The sequence below is a fragment of the Phlebotomus papatasi genome, chromosome 1, assembly GCF_024763615.1.
Source record: "Phlebotomus papatasi isolate M1 chromosome 1, Ppap_2.1, whole genome shotgun sequence".
In the NCBI taxonomy this organism is placed as follows: domain Eukaryota; kingdom Metazoa; phylum Arthropoda; class Insecta; order Diptera; family Psychodidae; genus Phlebotomus; species Phlebotomus papatasi.
Genome location: NC_077222.1, coordinates 56,246,119 through 56,260,705, shown reverse-complemented (window position 1 = coordinate 56,260,705; position 14,587 = coordinate 56,246,119). Strand labels below are relative to the sequence as shown.

The 14,587-nt window shown below is 36.8% G+C and overlaps 2 protein-coding genes across 4 annotated transcripts; one reads left to right on the top strand and one right to left on the bottom strand.

The window, feature by feature from the left end:
• Window positions 1-1,436: 1,436 nt before the first annotated feature.
• LOC129807960 (uncharacterized) lies at window positions 1,437-10,487 on the bottom strand. 3 transcript variants are annotated; one of them, XM_055857592.1, is made up of 3 exons: window positions 10,360-10,487; window positions 7,235-10,305; window positions 1,437-1,700 (listed from the first exon to the last, which is right to left on the bottom strand). In XM_055857592.1, the coding sequence occupies exons 2-3, from the start codon at window positions 10,263-10,265 to the stop codon at window positions 1,570-1,572; spliced, it is 3,162 nt and encodes a 1,053-aa protein (XP_055713567.1). In that variant the 5' UTR covers window positions 10,266-10,305; window positions 10,360-10,487; the 3' UTR covers window positions 1,437-1,569. The 3 variants fall into 3 exon arrangements, with proteins under 3 accessions (XP_055713567.1, XP_055713559.1, XP_055713575.1); XM_055857584.1 differs by having other exon boundaries at window positions 7,235-10,278; XM_055857600.1 differs by having other exon boundaries at window positions 7,235-10,274.
• An 11-nt stretch (window positions 10,488-10,498) lies between these two features.
• LOC129808471 (uncharacterized) lies at window positions 10,499-11,952 on the top strand. The gene is made up of 3 exons (XM_055858252.1): window positions 10,499-10,683; window positions 10,747-11,621; window positions 11,693-11,952. Exons 1-3 carry the CDS (start codon window positions 10,621-10,623, stop codon window positions 11,877-11,879), a joined length of 1,125 nt encoding a protein of 374 aa, XP_055714227.1. The 5' UTR covers window positions 10,499-10,620; the 3' UTR covers window positions 11,880-11,952.
• Window positions 11,953-14,587: the final 2,635 nt, after the last annotated feature.

Here is a 14,587-nt window from a genome sequence, read left to right as displayed (position 1 = left end):
ATATTTTTTCTGTGTAGTCGATTTATTTTGATTTTTAGAACAAGTGTTATTAGAAAGAGAACTTAATAAATTATCAGATAATCTAATGCATCTAACTAGCTTTATAAAAAATAGATTTTTCAAAATTTTTGCTATTTTTTTTTGTCTAAATAGTTTGAAGTAAGGCGGCAAAAATATTGTTTATTGTACTCGTAGTTATTTTTTGAGACCGAAGCGGAAGGCGGAATCGTGTCAGGATTTAATGCAAGAGACAACATTTGTAACGTCGTGTCGTTTGTACACTTCGCATCACATGCAGATATTACAACGGTCGATGCCACCGACGAATTGTTTAAAATGAGTTATCACTGTAATTTCCCTAAAGCAATATTATCTTCCTCTTGCTAGTACCTATATGAATAGCTTTAAAAGCTGGCTTAAAGATTAATGGCTGAATTAAGGATTACAACATTTAGGGCGAATATTGAACAAATATGAATGAAAGAAAATTTCAAGATTATAAGCAATTATTTTCGCATATTTAAACATTTAAAAAAACATTTAAAGCAAATGAAAATGATTGATTTTTAAACATGATTTTGAAGATTTTGAATAACCAATAAAAAATGTATTTAATCATAACAACGATCTCAACCACTCGAAAACTCTATTCCACTTCACTTTTCATACTTCAGCGAAATTCTATCAAATTACAGAAATTTAATTTAAATTGATAATAATGTATAGTTCGTGCGTGTAACTAATTTAATTCTCCGCCAATAAATCCTGTTGTTCACTTAATTAACATTAATTATCATATAATATGCGATGGTACAGAATTTAGAAACCTCTACTGATGAACTCCTGTAAAATTAGGAAGATAATCAATATTCAAAGGTATTTGATTAAACTTCAAAAACTAACAACAATATCTCACCACAAAATATTCAATTAACCCCCTACCCCAAAAAATCAAGAAACTATATTAATAAAAAAAATCTTTCCGCATTGCAACATTGAGTGAGGGATTTTCTTCTTCATTGAAATGCATGGAAATGCATGAATAAAATTCTTGTGTAGAGTGAATTCTTCGCCAAAGAAATTTCAAATAGAAAAGAATGCAATAAGAATCATACATTCCAAATTAGATCGAACCTTTCGCCTCACAGACGCTCCATCGCACCCAAAACTCAACCGTCTAGCACGATTGATTCAAATAGAAGAAGGTGAATAGCTGCATCAATTGAATATTAGAATTGGCTGTCGAACAGCGAGAGCCAGCAATAAAGTTTCCCCACAATATGTAACAAAAAATAAAAAGCTGCGATGTATCAAATAAGGTTGCAGGTCAATCGCACATCAATTGACAATATTGTATTTTCTTCTATTGATGGTCCGTGCGTCTAGCCAATGTACGTTGAATGGAAATGACGGTATTACCGTATAAATTTCATTGATACTTGACAAAAGGTATATTTTCCATTTCAAACATCTACATGTGTATTTTGTAACACAAATATGTAATTTCAGCTCCAGTTCCTTTATCAGCAAATACCACCAGCTAAGTTATGTATGTGAGAAGAGAAATATTTACCCTTGAATCTTTGCAATTTTGTGGAGTGTCTGCAGATCTTTGAGGAGCATTCGTATTGTTTGCTTCATTCTCGGGCAATTGTCCACAGTTTCCATGTGTACAAAGGACTTATCGGCTTCCTCCAGAGCTACAATAAAACAGAAACACCAAATCAAAATTGCACATGCTTCATTCCAAATTTAATTCTCAAATAGCCCTTCAATTTCCCATTTAAATATTTTATTGTTTGCTTTTATAACCTTGAATTGCGCATTTAGCTTCTTTAACCCGACCATTCCGTCATCATTGACCCAAAAATTTATTTTTCCTGTTACCACCTAAAGTTATGTTTTCCTCCAAATATACAGAAAAAAGGGGTGGTTCACAACCGATTTGAACCGACTTATAAATCACTCAAAATATTTCCCCAAATACACTTCAGGAATAATTTAATTGAATTTCGTATAAAAATTAGTTATCGGTTATGAACCGGTTCATTACCGGTTTAAAACCGATTGGAACCGGTTCAGTTTTATAGGAAATTTCAAGACCTTTCCAATGAGGTCAAACTGACCCCATTCGGTTAAGAAATACGCTCTCTAGAGCCTTTTTAATTTTTGACCTTGAAAAACCGTTATTAGGAATGATTCAACGGTATTTTCATTTTCATTTTCATTTCATTTATTTCAAATACTGCTTTTGAGCTAGAGCTCTTGAAAGCAAAATTTGGACAGAGATATAGGTGTACAAAGACTTCAATGTTTGTGTAATAGCGGCCACCGCCGTCTTAGCGTTGGTAACCAACCTCCAGAGTAAAACGATGGAAAACTCTTTCTCAGGTTGTATGAGCCAACTGCATCAAAAAACAGAAATAAGATATACACATATGAGAGTAAGGGAAGGAAAAAGAATAAAAAGCAATCTAAGACGCCGAAAAGGTTTGGATAAGCCACCGTTTCCTGTGCCTAGGAAATTCATTCCAGAGAATTACTCCCTTAATGAAGAGGGAGCAATGCAGAATACGGCTCTGCGAACCCGGCACAACGAGACACGAAGACCTAGCGGACGAACCCGGTTAAACAAATTCCGTTAGATAACTAGGTTGGCGGAAGCGAAGAATGCGACAAATGAAATCTACTGCTCGCGCTTGCAGGAAGAGTGGCAAAGTGCTCCCCAAAAGTCCATCACAATATTTCGAAACATGCACAGAAAAAAATATTTTGTAAAAATATTCGTAGATGTTTGTGAATTCCTATGGGGGCAGTTACGAAATGTTCTTGAATCGTATAACCCACAAACATGTTCGTAACATTATCACTTGACGAGCATTTTTTGTACTTTTACAAACATTTGTTCGTAAATGTTCGTAAACACACAAAAAATGTTCGTAAAATTGTCATTTGTTCGTAAATGTTTGTTTTCCTGTCAAACATTTTATGAACATTTACGAACATTTACGAACAAATGACAAAATTTTACGAATATTTTTTGTGTGTTTACGAACATTTACGAACAAATGTTTGTAAAAGTACAAAAAATGTTCGTCAAATAATCATGTTACGAACAATGTTTGTGAAAAAAAGTACAAACTTTTGCGAACTTGTTTGTGGGTTATACGATTCACGAGCATTTCGTAACTCCCCTACAGGAATTCACAAACATTTACGAACATTTTTACAAAATATTTTTTTCTCTGTGGTGGTCAAAAGGACGCAGGTTATAAATATAGCGTATAGTTATTGAAAGTTACTATAAGACCAAGAAAAGAAAAGTTCAGACCAATAGGAAAACAGGGGAAGGAGCAGGGCACGAACTAATAGCATCCGAATAGCCTGAGGGGTGAAGAACTGATGCCTTCTAAGGGTCTAAGGACGAAATGTCCGCCTGGGTCATCTTTAAAACATCCAAAAATGAAAAAAAAACGCACGACGCGTTTTCGAGCAAACTCGAAAAACATGGTTTTGGAGGGGAAGGGGAGGGATGGGGGAAAAATGAGGGGCATGTTAATTATCCTTAGGTCGACTTATGGGGGGGGTCCCCCGAAGGTCCCAAGTCGCTATTTCTAACGCTATTTCTAAAAATTCGATTTTGAGTTGAATTTTGGGGAATTTTGGGTTGAATTGTGTCCAGCAAACTGTTCTTGGCTGCCGAAATAAATAAAAAATTGGGTAGACGCGATTCTTTATGCCTGTGGCACACCTTTTAAATTGGTAAAATTTTATATAATCAAAATTCACGTCCCTTTCGTTTTCAAAAGACTTGCATAAGTCTATCCCATTCTTTCGGTCTCAAAATTCGATTGAACTAAATTTAATTTTCTATGACGTTCAAATAAAGAAGAAGAAGAATCCGAAAGTGTGAGATAGACGAGATAGACAAATGCCAAGCTTTTAAGAGAGAAAGAGATGTGAATTTCGATTAAATGAAATTTTTCTGATCTAAAAGGTGTGCCAGAGCCATTACCCCCAAAATTCAACTAACAATCGAATTTTCACTCATTCCGAGTTGCAAGTACCCCGGGTCAAATTCTGACGAGAGCACTTCAAAACACTAAATTGTTTCAAAAACAATTAGAACCGGAGATAGGGTAAGTGTGCTAAACTCCGGCCAGCTTGCAATTCCGGCCATATTTTTTGTTCCTCGAATTTCCATGAATTCTTAGCTTTACATACTCTAGAGATTATACAATGCAAGAGAATAACAAAAAATGCAGCTTCCACAAACGAGATGACGTGAAAAAGACATTTGAAGAATTCCCGAAGGGAAAAGAACTATGAGAATGATGGTGGCCGAAATAAGGCACCAAAGCTTTGTAAACAATTTTATTTATTTTAAAATGTATTTAGGATGATCTTAAAGTAAATAAAGACGATAAACTGTATACAAGGTTCCAAGCAACACTCCTTAAGAAGAAGTAATACAAATATTTAATTTGTATTAATAATATTGCATTTAAAATTTGAGACATTGGCGCTTGCATGTAACTATGCCGAAATTTGGCACTATTACCCTATGGCCATTTTAGAATTCAATTTTTGATCCCTTCTAACTCGGGTCAGAGGCCTCGGGTGTCTTCAGTTCTCTTTTTATCAAAAGCCTTTAGGCCCAGCTATAACACACAAAAAATTGAGACCGATCTGTGCCATAGGAGCTGACTCAATGAGAAAACAAAATTTAGGGGTATACCAAAATGGCGGAAGGGTGTGGGGGAGAAGGTGGATTTGATATTATCAACTGATGTCATTCACCCGATATTTCACAACTTTGTCAGGAAATGTGAGGTATTAGACTAGTTATTAGAATATGGCCATGTATGAAATTTATTTAGTAAGTTGCAAAAAAATCAACTTTTACAATTTATTAGGGGAAGTGTGCCAAACTTCGTTCAGCTTCTAATTTCGGCCACTTTGAGTGTAATTTCGGCCATGCAAATAAATTAATTAAAATTATGTATGTAATCTTCGAATAGTCAATGAATTCATTTTGGTTTTAAATATTTATTCATTTTAGGATGTATTAACACAAAGACCGTTAAATTTTAGGTATAATTTGGATTTAAATTGCGTTGTAACAACTCAGTGTGGAAAGAATCTTACAAAAAATGTGACAGATCGATTGTGTTTCTATCAGTCTTGTGACTTGTGGTGAAGTGCAGAAGGTTTTCCTTCGGTGTTTTTCATGAAAATTGATTAGTTTTCATTAAAGATTGTTTCTGTTTATGTTAATAATGAATCAATCTTTAAATTTCGGGTGAAATTTCTCAGCTGGATCCTGTATTTCGCGTAAAAAAGTATATACTTTGTGTGCGTCTTTCCGGTGAGGTAGTGCTGCCTATTCCGGCAACATCTTTTGCTTTCCTAAATTTCTTATTCATTTTATGTATTTTTCTTTCAATTTCTGAGATCTAAAATGTCCAGAGAAAAAACCATCGCTTCTATGAAAAAGATGATGTGGAAAAGGTCTTGGAAGAGTTCAGGAAGGGCAAATTGCTACGGGAATCTGCGCGTAAATTTGAGATGCTACTCTTCAAGTCTTCAGGACAAATTACACGGAAGATCTCTGGGCTTGTGGGTCATACAAACGTATTAAACTAAATATTAAACTCGTTCCGTTTGACGTTTTGAAATTTTCTATCCGTTGCATCACAAAAGGTAGTCAGAAAAAAGGTGGCCGGAATTTCATTCAAAGTGGCCGGAATACTACTCAAAGCAATGTCCATATTTTTATTAATTTTTCAATATTTTAGGAAGTGATTTAAACAAAACAAAGATGATAAACTAGTTTGCACGGTTCCACACAACTCTCCCGAAAAGGAAGTAACAAAAAATATCAATACGAATTAAAATTATTGCATTTAAAACTTAGGACTTCGGTGCTTATATGCAAATATGCTGAAATTTGGCACACTTACGGTAAATGTGCCAAATTTCGGCATAGTTGCATGCAAGCGCCAAAGTCTCAAGTTTGAAATGTAATATCTTTAATAGAAATTAATTTTTCTGATTCCTTCTACTTTAGGAGTGTTGCTTAGAACCTTGTAGACAGTTTATCGTCTTTATTTACTTTAAAAGCGTTCTTAATAAATTTTAAAATGAATAAAAATGTAGACAAAGCTTTGGTGCCCTATTTCGGCCACCTTCACTCTCATAGTTCCTTGCCCTTCGGGAATTCTTCCAATGTTTTTTTCACGTCATCTCGTTTGTCGTAGCTACATTTTTTGTTATTCTTTTGCATTGTATAATCTTTAGAGTACGTAAAATCTAAAAGTTCATGGAAATTCGAGGAACAAAAAAGGTGGCCGGAATTACAAGCTGGCCAGAATTAGGCACACTTACCCTAGCACTAATTTTTATCAATATTATAATTTTCTTTATGCTCTGAATTCAATATGGACTTATCGTCGCGCTCTTTTTCGGACAAATCCGAGGAAGTCCTCAAGATGGTGGTCAATAATTTTGACTGATCTTTTTTGCAGAGCTGCAAAGTTCAATTTTCTTAAGGTGTTAAGATAGTAATCTTTGTAACTTTTCCTCCACCCACAAAAAGTAGCTTCTTCGAGCAAAAATGTTCACGATAAATATTAACCGTGATAAACCCTCTATAACTTGTAATAGTTGTTTTTTCGAAAACACACTTGAAGACTTGCAGTGTAAAAAAAAGCATAAAATTTTACACAACACGATTTTAATCCCATTTTTTTTTTTAATTTTTGCATTTTGAATCCAGGAAAAAAGCCTAGGCTCCTAAGTTTGTCAAGAAATGTGAGGTGTTGGACTATAGTTATTAGAATATGGCCATGTATGAAATTTATTTAGTAAGATGGAAAAAATCAACTTTTACAATTTATTAAATATTCGAAGAAAAATTCAAAATTTTAAACATTTTTTTTTGTAGTGTCCAACTTTACCCTCTGTGTCCAAAATTACAAGCCGTCCCAAATTACAAGCACTTCCCTAAATCATCTCTGATTTTTTTTTTTTTGAAAGATCTGATCTGAAATTACTATTAAAGACCCTCTTATATATTGAATGATCCTTATTTGCATTTTCAAAGAAATTTTTTTTTGTCAAACAAACTAAATACCAAAAATGGGTGAAATTACTCCACTCTCCCCTATATTTTAATTTCGAGACATTTCAAGCTGCAAAGCCTGTGTGAAAAGAACAGTGGTAGAAATCTTACCTGTGATTTCTTCATCAATTGTCTGAAGGCGCATCATGGCGAGGCTCTGCATTTTCTGGATGTGATCCAGTAGCCTCAGCTGGCACTCCTTGGGATCAATGGCTGCTTCTGGTTCCGGAATCTTCGGCTGCTGCACATTGTTGACTTTCTGTGGTGATGATGTCACTGTGACTCCTTCTGTTTTGGGTTTCCGCACTTCTCCCTCCTTCTTCACTTCCTCCACCTTCACTGCATCCCCCTGACTCCCAGACTCCACTGGCGGAGGACTCGTTTCCCACTTCTTTGACCACAAATACATCTTCGGATGATCTTTATTCTCCGCAATATTAATCTTCACCTTGAGACTGTGCATGAATCTCTTGAGTTCCAGCAGATTCCCAGTCAGCGTATGGCTGGACTTGAGAGTATCAAAACGATCAGCTTGATTGGGATTTTGTGCATGATACTGCGTTGTTGAGAGTTTACCATCATAGAGCCAATCCTGATCATGAATGTACTTCATTGATTCCCTTCCTCGATGGGGATTGCGACAGATATAGCAAATATATTTGTCCGGAACCTGACTCTCTTTCTCAATCCCATTGCAAATTCCATGCTGCCAGCATAGGCACAACTCACACTGAATCATCAGACCGTCCTCTTCGGAGAAGGAACACAGGCAATTGATGATTTCTTCCTGACGCATCCTTACGATCTTTATCAATTCTCCACCTTCATTGATGTACTGCGGACTCTGACTGTGTTCTGTGGTCGTTGTTTGGCTGTTTGTTGTCTCGTGGGAATCATCGAAGGGTTTCTTGAGGGACGGACGATTGGAGACATTGTCAGCACTGAAGGAATGTCGAGTCTCCTCTGAATCTGCCATTGATTCCAGAATCATACGATTCTTCAGCATCATCCGACGTTTCACATAATTCCTCCGGTATCCCGTGGCTGAAGAAACTCCACGGAATTTTGAGTGACTCTTTTTGCGTTTGAGAACTTGAGGTCTACTAACTGCATGAGTCTTTATTAGCATCTCCGGATCCATTGAGTACTCACTTTCCTGGCCACCTTTCGCAGAATTATCGTGAGATCCCTTGGAATTGAGAGCTTCCTCCAGAAGACTATACTTCCGGCGTGGTTCTTCTGCCAGTACTTCCTTCGGCAGGACACTTTCTGGCTCAATTTTCACAATATCCGCCTGCAAATCACTGAATTTCTCCCCACCTGATCTTCCTGTCACTCTAGCTTCTCCCGCCTTTTGACCACTGGAACTTGTATTGGATCTCCTGGAAGGTCTTGCTGGAGTTGCAGATTCCTGTGAATTCTTCTCAAATTTCTGCACTTCTGGCGATTTGCCCACGAAAGGATCCTCAATAGCCTGACACACTGTCCGTTGATAAGCCAAATCTGTCATTGTAGGAGGCGCTGTTAGCTGCTTAGCAATTTCCTCATGATAGTGCTTAATGTGAATTTTCAGTAAATTCTCCTTCCGGAAATTCTTAAAACATCCCTCTTTGGGGCATCTGAACAAATTCTCAATGATTTGCACCTTCAGGCCATCCACCAGGACAAAACCCTCCCCAATAAATTGCTCTCCAACAACTGCAGCCAAATTCGGATCAACTTTTCCTGCCACAGCCTTTGCCTCCAAGGATGCCAATTGCTGAGCCTTGGCCATCTCTGCAAATTTAGCTTTGTATTCTTCAGTAAATGTATAGGCTTTCATCAATCTAGCCCGTTTCTTGTGTATCCCAAAATCAAAGATATTTGCATCATATTGATACTCATTTGTCTCATCCAGATACATCTTCAATTCCTGCTTATTGCGGAATTTTTTCCCATTGGGATGTACAAGGATCACATCCCATTTGGCCACTGTTGAATATCTAGCTGCAAAGTGTTTCTCCCAACCTTCCGGAAGTCTCGGATCATCGACAATTATCGAGGGTTTTTTGCCCTCTGTGCCAGTCTCGATGAATGACTCCTTTCCCACGGGCTGGTCATCTATCCACTGGCAGTACCACTCATTCTCCTTGGCTGCAACAGCCTTCTTCCTATAGTATTTCGCTGAGACACCCATTTTGCCCATTTTGGGGCGTTTCTTCGGCCGAGGACGGCTCTTCCCAAAGAGATTCGTCACACTCGGACGAATCTTCCACATTTCCTTGGTTGTCACCACCTTAGAAATCCCATCATCGAAGAGAATCTCATAGGTATTGTTCTCCAGAACCTTCGTTACCGTAGCACGGAACTTCCTGGCATCATTCCATCTGGCATGGATTTTCTCACCTTCTGTGAATGTGACAATAACTTTCTGCTTATCAGTATCACTCTTGGCCTGTAGCGGTCTCAATCGACTACTATCCATGGGAATCCACTCATCGACAATCCCCGTGGACTTTTCCGGATCCTTAATTTCCAAATGAATTAACACCTCCCGGTCTGCATTGTCCACTTCCATCACCATCGCCGAATGCCAGACATTGTTGAAGTCTTTTGCCTCAATTCGTGTTCCTGGAGTGAAGCACGTAACAGGATCGAATTTTTTCTGCGGTGTCGCTGGCTTTTCCTCCTTAACAATTCCCGAATCTGACGCTTTTCTCAGAATCTTCTTCTGTGGCTGCTTCTGAACATTCTCCACACTTGCTGACCTCTTTACTGCCTTCTTCAGGCGAGTATCTACAGCAGATTTTTCCCCTAATGCGCCTTTTGAGCCTCCACCCTCCGCCTTGGTGGAGGAACCTTTTTTCATATCAGCCTCCGATGGGGGATTTGGTGTAACGCCCCAGGGGAACATTGTGGGGAATGCCCCGATTTTCAGGAGGCATTTGGTACCCTTGAACTGCTGAAAATCAATTTGACGGAAGTGCCTCGAGCAAACATTCATGCTCTTTGGCGGCAGCAGTCCAGGGTCCATTTTACACATTGTCAGCCACTGAATACGTACCTTGGGATTGTGGGGAAACTTGTGAAATGTTACTCCGCGATCCTCCTTCCTGGCTGAATGAGATGGACATCCGGAAACCACGCACTTTCGGCCTCCCATTGCGCGTCTCTCCCTGAACAAAGTATTTCACAACAGTTTACTGAGATTTCTATTGAATATTTTTACTGTATTTCTATTTTCTTCAAATCTTTACCTTTCTTTGAAGAAAATTAACTCATAAAAAGCACACTAAAATAAGTTAATCTGGGAATATTTACACAATTTTTCCTCGAAAAATATTTTTTCACTCGGCTTTGTCACATTGAAAATTCCCACTAGGCGGCGCTGCTGGCAGTGTTGTGCGTGAAGTTGGCTGCGATTGAACTGTCAATTGCACGTGTTTTTGTGTACTGCGTTGTGTATTTTCCAATTTCCTTCATTAAAACTGTGTTTAAGGTGAATTTTCCAGTGCAAAATGAAGGAGACTACCAGAGAGACTGCTACAGATGAATATTTTCTGAGCTATGAGAATTTGGAGGTAAGAAAAAGCCATTAAAACAATCACCGGCTGGTTGTAAAATGTAAACAAATTGTTTTTCAGATTCATGAATTAATGCTTGGAGATGAAGCCAGAACTGGAGCTTATCGGGATGCCATCCTGCAGAATGAAGCACTCTTTAGAGACAGGACTGTAATGGACATTGGATGTGGCACGGGGATCTTGTCTCTGTTTTGTGCCAAAGCCGGTGCAAAGAGAGTCTTTGCCGTGGAAGCCAGTAATGTAGCAAATTTAGCAGAAGAAATTGTTTCTGAGAATGATTTTGGAGAGATTATTGAGGTATTTCACGGGAAAGTTGAAGATTTTAAGTTACCTGAGGGAGTGGAAGGGGTAGATATTATTGTATCCGAATGGATGGGATTCTACTTAGTGCATGAAAGCATGTTGGAATCCTATTTGTTTGCCCGGGATAATTTCCTGAAAAAGGATGGGCTGATGTTTCCGGACACAGCATCAATTTATACTGCTCCATGTCAACTTCCTCAAATGTTTGAGGTGTGGGAGGAGTTTTCTGGCGTGAGAATGGCATCATTTGGTCAAAGATTGCGAGCTCAGAAATCCATCAAACCAGAAATCATGCAGTTGCATCCTTCGCAATTGTTGCATTCCGGTGAATTACTGGCATGGATTGACCTCAAGACTGTGACTAGGGAAGATGTAGATGATATCAGTGAGACATTTTTGATGCTGGCGCAAGATTATGGTAATTTTCAAGGTGTCTGTATTTGGTTTGAATGCACCTTTCCGTCGGTGGGAGACAATCTTCCCATAACACTGAGCACAAGTCCAAGAGCTGAGGCAACTCATTGGAAACAGACAGTCATCGTCCTTCCGGACACTTCAATTCTCACAGTTGAGCCAAACGAAGCGATGGCCTATGAGCTGTCTATCAAGCGCAATCCATCATCAGCTAGAGGGTGAGAGAATTTTAGATAATCTCCAGGAGACTTTCAGTTGCAGACAATTTCAATTCTCTTTTTTTTTTCAGGTACACTCTTCAGCTTGATCAAATTGATGCCGATGAAGTGGACCATCCGATTCCCTGCGATTGCATACTGACAAAGTGTATTGTTCTCAAGACTCACTTGAAGAGACTGGAAGGTGGTGAAGCAGAAATTGAGGTAGATGAGGAGAATGGAGAGTCTGACAATGAAGAAGTATCCCCCAGCAAATGAAAAGACATCAAGTACAATAAAACGTTGTATTTTTTCAAAGAAATAAAGTTTATTTTCCTATTTTATTCTAAAAGAGATTTCTTAGAAAAAAAATTACACTCCCTGTAAAATTTATAGAGTCATCCTTATTAACCGATTTTCTCTACTTACAATAATTCGGGACTAAAATAAAATTACACAGTAAAATGATTCAGTTAATCAAAGTATAGACACATTCCCTGAAACATTTATTTAAATAGACTAGAATGAGAGTCCTAATAAGAAGTATTAAAAATTACAAGCAAGGTGTCCAAAATAGGGTAAATGTCCTAATTCAAAACCATTTCCGGACGCTTTAACTTTGACAGAACATTCAACACATTAAGTTCATATTTTTTCTGAAGAGAATTACATAAATTTGCTCCTTGACTCTTCTAGAATGTTACTGTTTAGTGAAAATTCTTTAGATATAATTTGAAAACTTCTTAAATACAAGAAAAATACGCGAGCGTAAAATGCTTCTATTGGAAACATATTAATCCAAATGGAGACAAGGGAAAGTTTCTAATTGGAGACAAACAGTGTAAGTGAAACCGCGACCAAAGGCTTCTAAAACCTTGTTGAGTTGCTCTTGAGTGCAGGATTTGTTCTTATTCCTGGTCTTTTCTCCTTTCCCATCTAAAACAATTAGAAAATCTCTCCAAAAAAATCATATTTCCGGGGTTTCCTATTGAAGCATTTGCAGACACTTTAGAAAAACCCCTTTTGTTCACGAAATAGGTAATTATTTCATTTGAAAACTTCACGTACTGTTGACAATAAAGATTAGCACTTAATTTAACTAAAATTAGCCAGAAATATGACATAAATATTAAACAAAACGAATAAACAACAGTCACCTCATTGTGTTTTTCATTGGAAAACTTGGTCGATCAATGAAAAATTCGATGGTGAAAATTAATATTTTTTTTTGTTTCTGCATACTAAAGATATTATACAATGCAAAAAAAAAACAAAAATGTCACTTCGGCGAACGAGATAAATATGAAAAAACTCCGGAATAATGTGAAAGAATTCCGGAAGGTCAGGAAATTATGAGAAACAAGGTGGCTGAATTATTACAAGCTATGACTATATATTTATTCATTTTAAAATGTAGGGTGGAGTAAGTACTTTTGGCCATTTTAACGTTTCATGTGCTTGTAATTTTTATAATCTTTATTTAAATAAAATGAAATTTTGTAGAAACATACCTTAAAGCCGTTTCTTCCTAATAATCCAAGAGAATTCCCAAAATTATTTGGATATTTTAGTGAAAAATTCATTTTATGCAACTATGCATGTTTCAATACTTTTGGCCACTTTGTAAGCACTTTTGGCCATTATGTATAAGCACTTTTGGCCACTTGTTTCCAATAGAATTTCAATAAAATAAGAGAAGAAATAGCTCTCGAAAACTTTCACAAATACACAGCACAAGTCTTAAGCACTTATTTAACACCAATTTTATGTGATTATTAGAGTATTTTAAACGACTTTTTGCACATTTCCTATTTGATGTAAAAATCAGTCAAAAGTCACGATAGTTTTTACGATCCGCGAGGTGCGCCACGTGTAAAATGTATGGGAAAATGAATGGCCAAAAGTACTTACACAACGGAAAAAAGTATGCTCTTTTGGCCACATCCGATTTTCATTTACAGTGCCCGCTCTCTAATCCGGATCGCCGTAATCCGGACGAGTTATCGACGGTTACATTTAAAATAATTTTGAGGTTATGCATGCACGAGTATTCAGTAATGAAAATGAATTATCTTCTGAAGTTTTTGTTTAATAAATCAAGTATAATAGTTTAGAATTCTCTAATTATGTCTTTTTAAACTTCTTTAAAACTTCTATTCTAATTCTAGAAAAAAAATTTGTATTATATTTTCGAGACGTTGAACAAATTCAAAAAATCCATCCGGATTACGAAGCGGACATCTGTCATATTGTCTCCCAATCATCCGGATTACAAAGCGGGCACTGTATTATTAAGGATGATATCACAATAAAATTTAGTTAATTAAGAAATGGACTTTCATTGAATTACATCAAAAACTTTCCTCAAAAATATGAAATAATGCAAAACAATTTCTCTTAACATTAACAAGTTTCTTAAGATTCCCATGTTTTTTTAGTGATTGTTTACCTTGTCGACAATTTCTTTTAATAACTTAGAATTAATCAAGTCGATACAAAATCAAATATGGTTTTCTGATTCGTTAGATTAGAGGTCACGAAATAAGACCCATTTTTTTGTTCTAAATAAACTCATAATTGCCTTACAATGTGATTTTACTTTAGGTGGCCAAAAGTGCTTACATGGCCAAAGGGCTGACTCTACCGTATTAAGAATGATTTTAACGAAAACAAAGACGGTAAAGTATCTACAAAATTCCAAGCAACACTCCTTAAAAAGATGTAACAAAAAAATCAGTTTATATTAAAAAGGTTACATTTAAAAATTGAGACTTGAAAATTGAAAATTGAGGTGGTCTGATACTTCATCGTGGAAACGGGATCCAGAAGGACCGTTAATACCTCTGGGGAATTGAATACATAGAAGAGCCTTCCCGACTAGGTCTTCGGTTGCATAAAAAAAAAAACTTTGGCCCTTGCATACAACTATGCCGAAATTTGGTACGCTTACCCTATGCTTCTCAAATTTTATAACTTTAAAATAAAAC

What these genes read in the sequence shown, in the direction of transcription:
- LOC129808471 (XM_055858252.1), top strand. Translation starts at nt 10,621, where the DNA reads ATGAAGGAGACTACCAGAGAGACTGCTACAGATGAATATTTTCTGAGC. An exon ending in TGAGCTATGAGAATTTGGAG is followed by an intron (nt 10,684 to 10,746) that starts GTAAGAAAAAGC and finishes ATTGTTTTTCAG; the next exon opens with ATTCATGAATTAATGCTTGG. An exon ending in AATCCATCATCAGCTAGAGG is followed by an intron (nt 11,622 to 11,692) that starts GTGAGAGAATTT and finishes TTTTTTTTTCAG; the next exon opens with GTACACTCTTCAGCTTGATC.
- LOC129807960 (XM_055857592.1), bottom strand. Translation starts at nt 10,265, where the DNA reads ATGGGAGGCCGAAAGTGCGTGGTTTCCGGATGTCCATCTCATTCAGCC. An exon ending in AATTGATGAAGAAATCACAG is followed by an intron (nt 1,701 to 7,234) that starts GTAAGATTTCTA and finishes GTTTTATTGTAG; the next exon opens with CTCTGGAGGAAGCCGATAAG.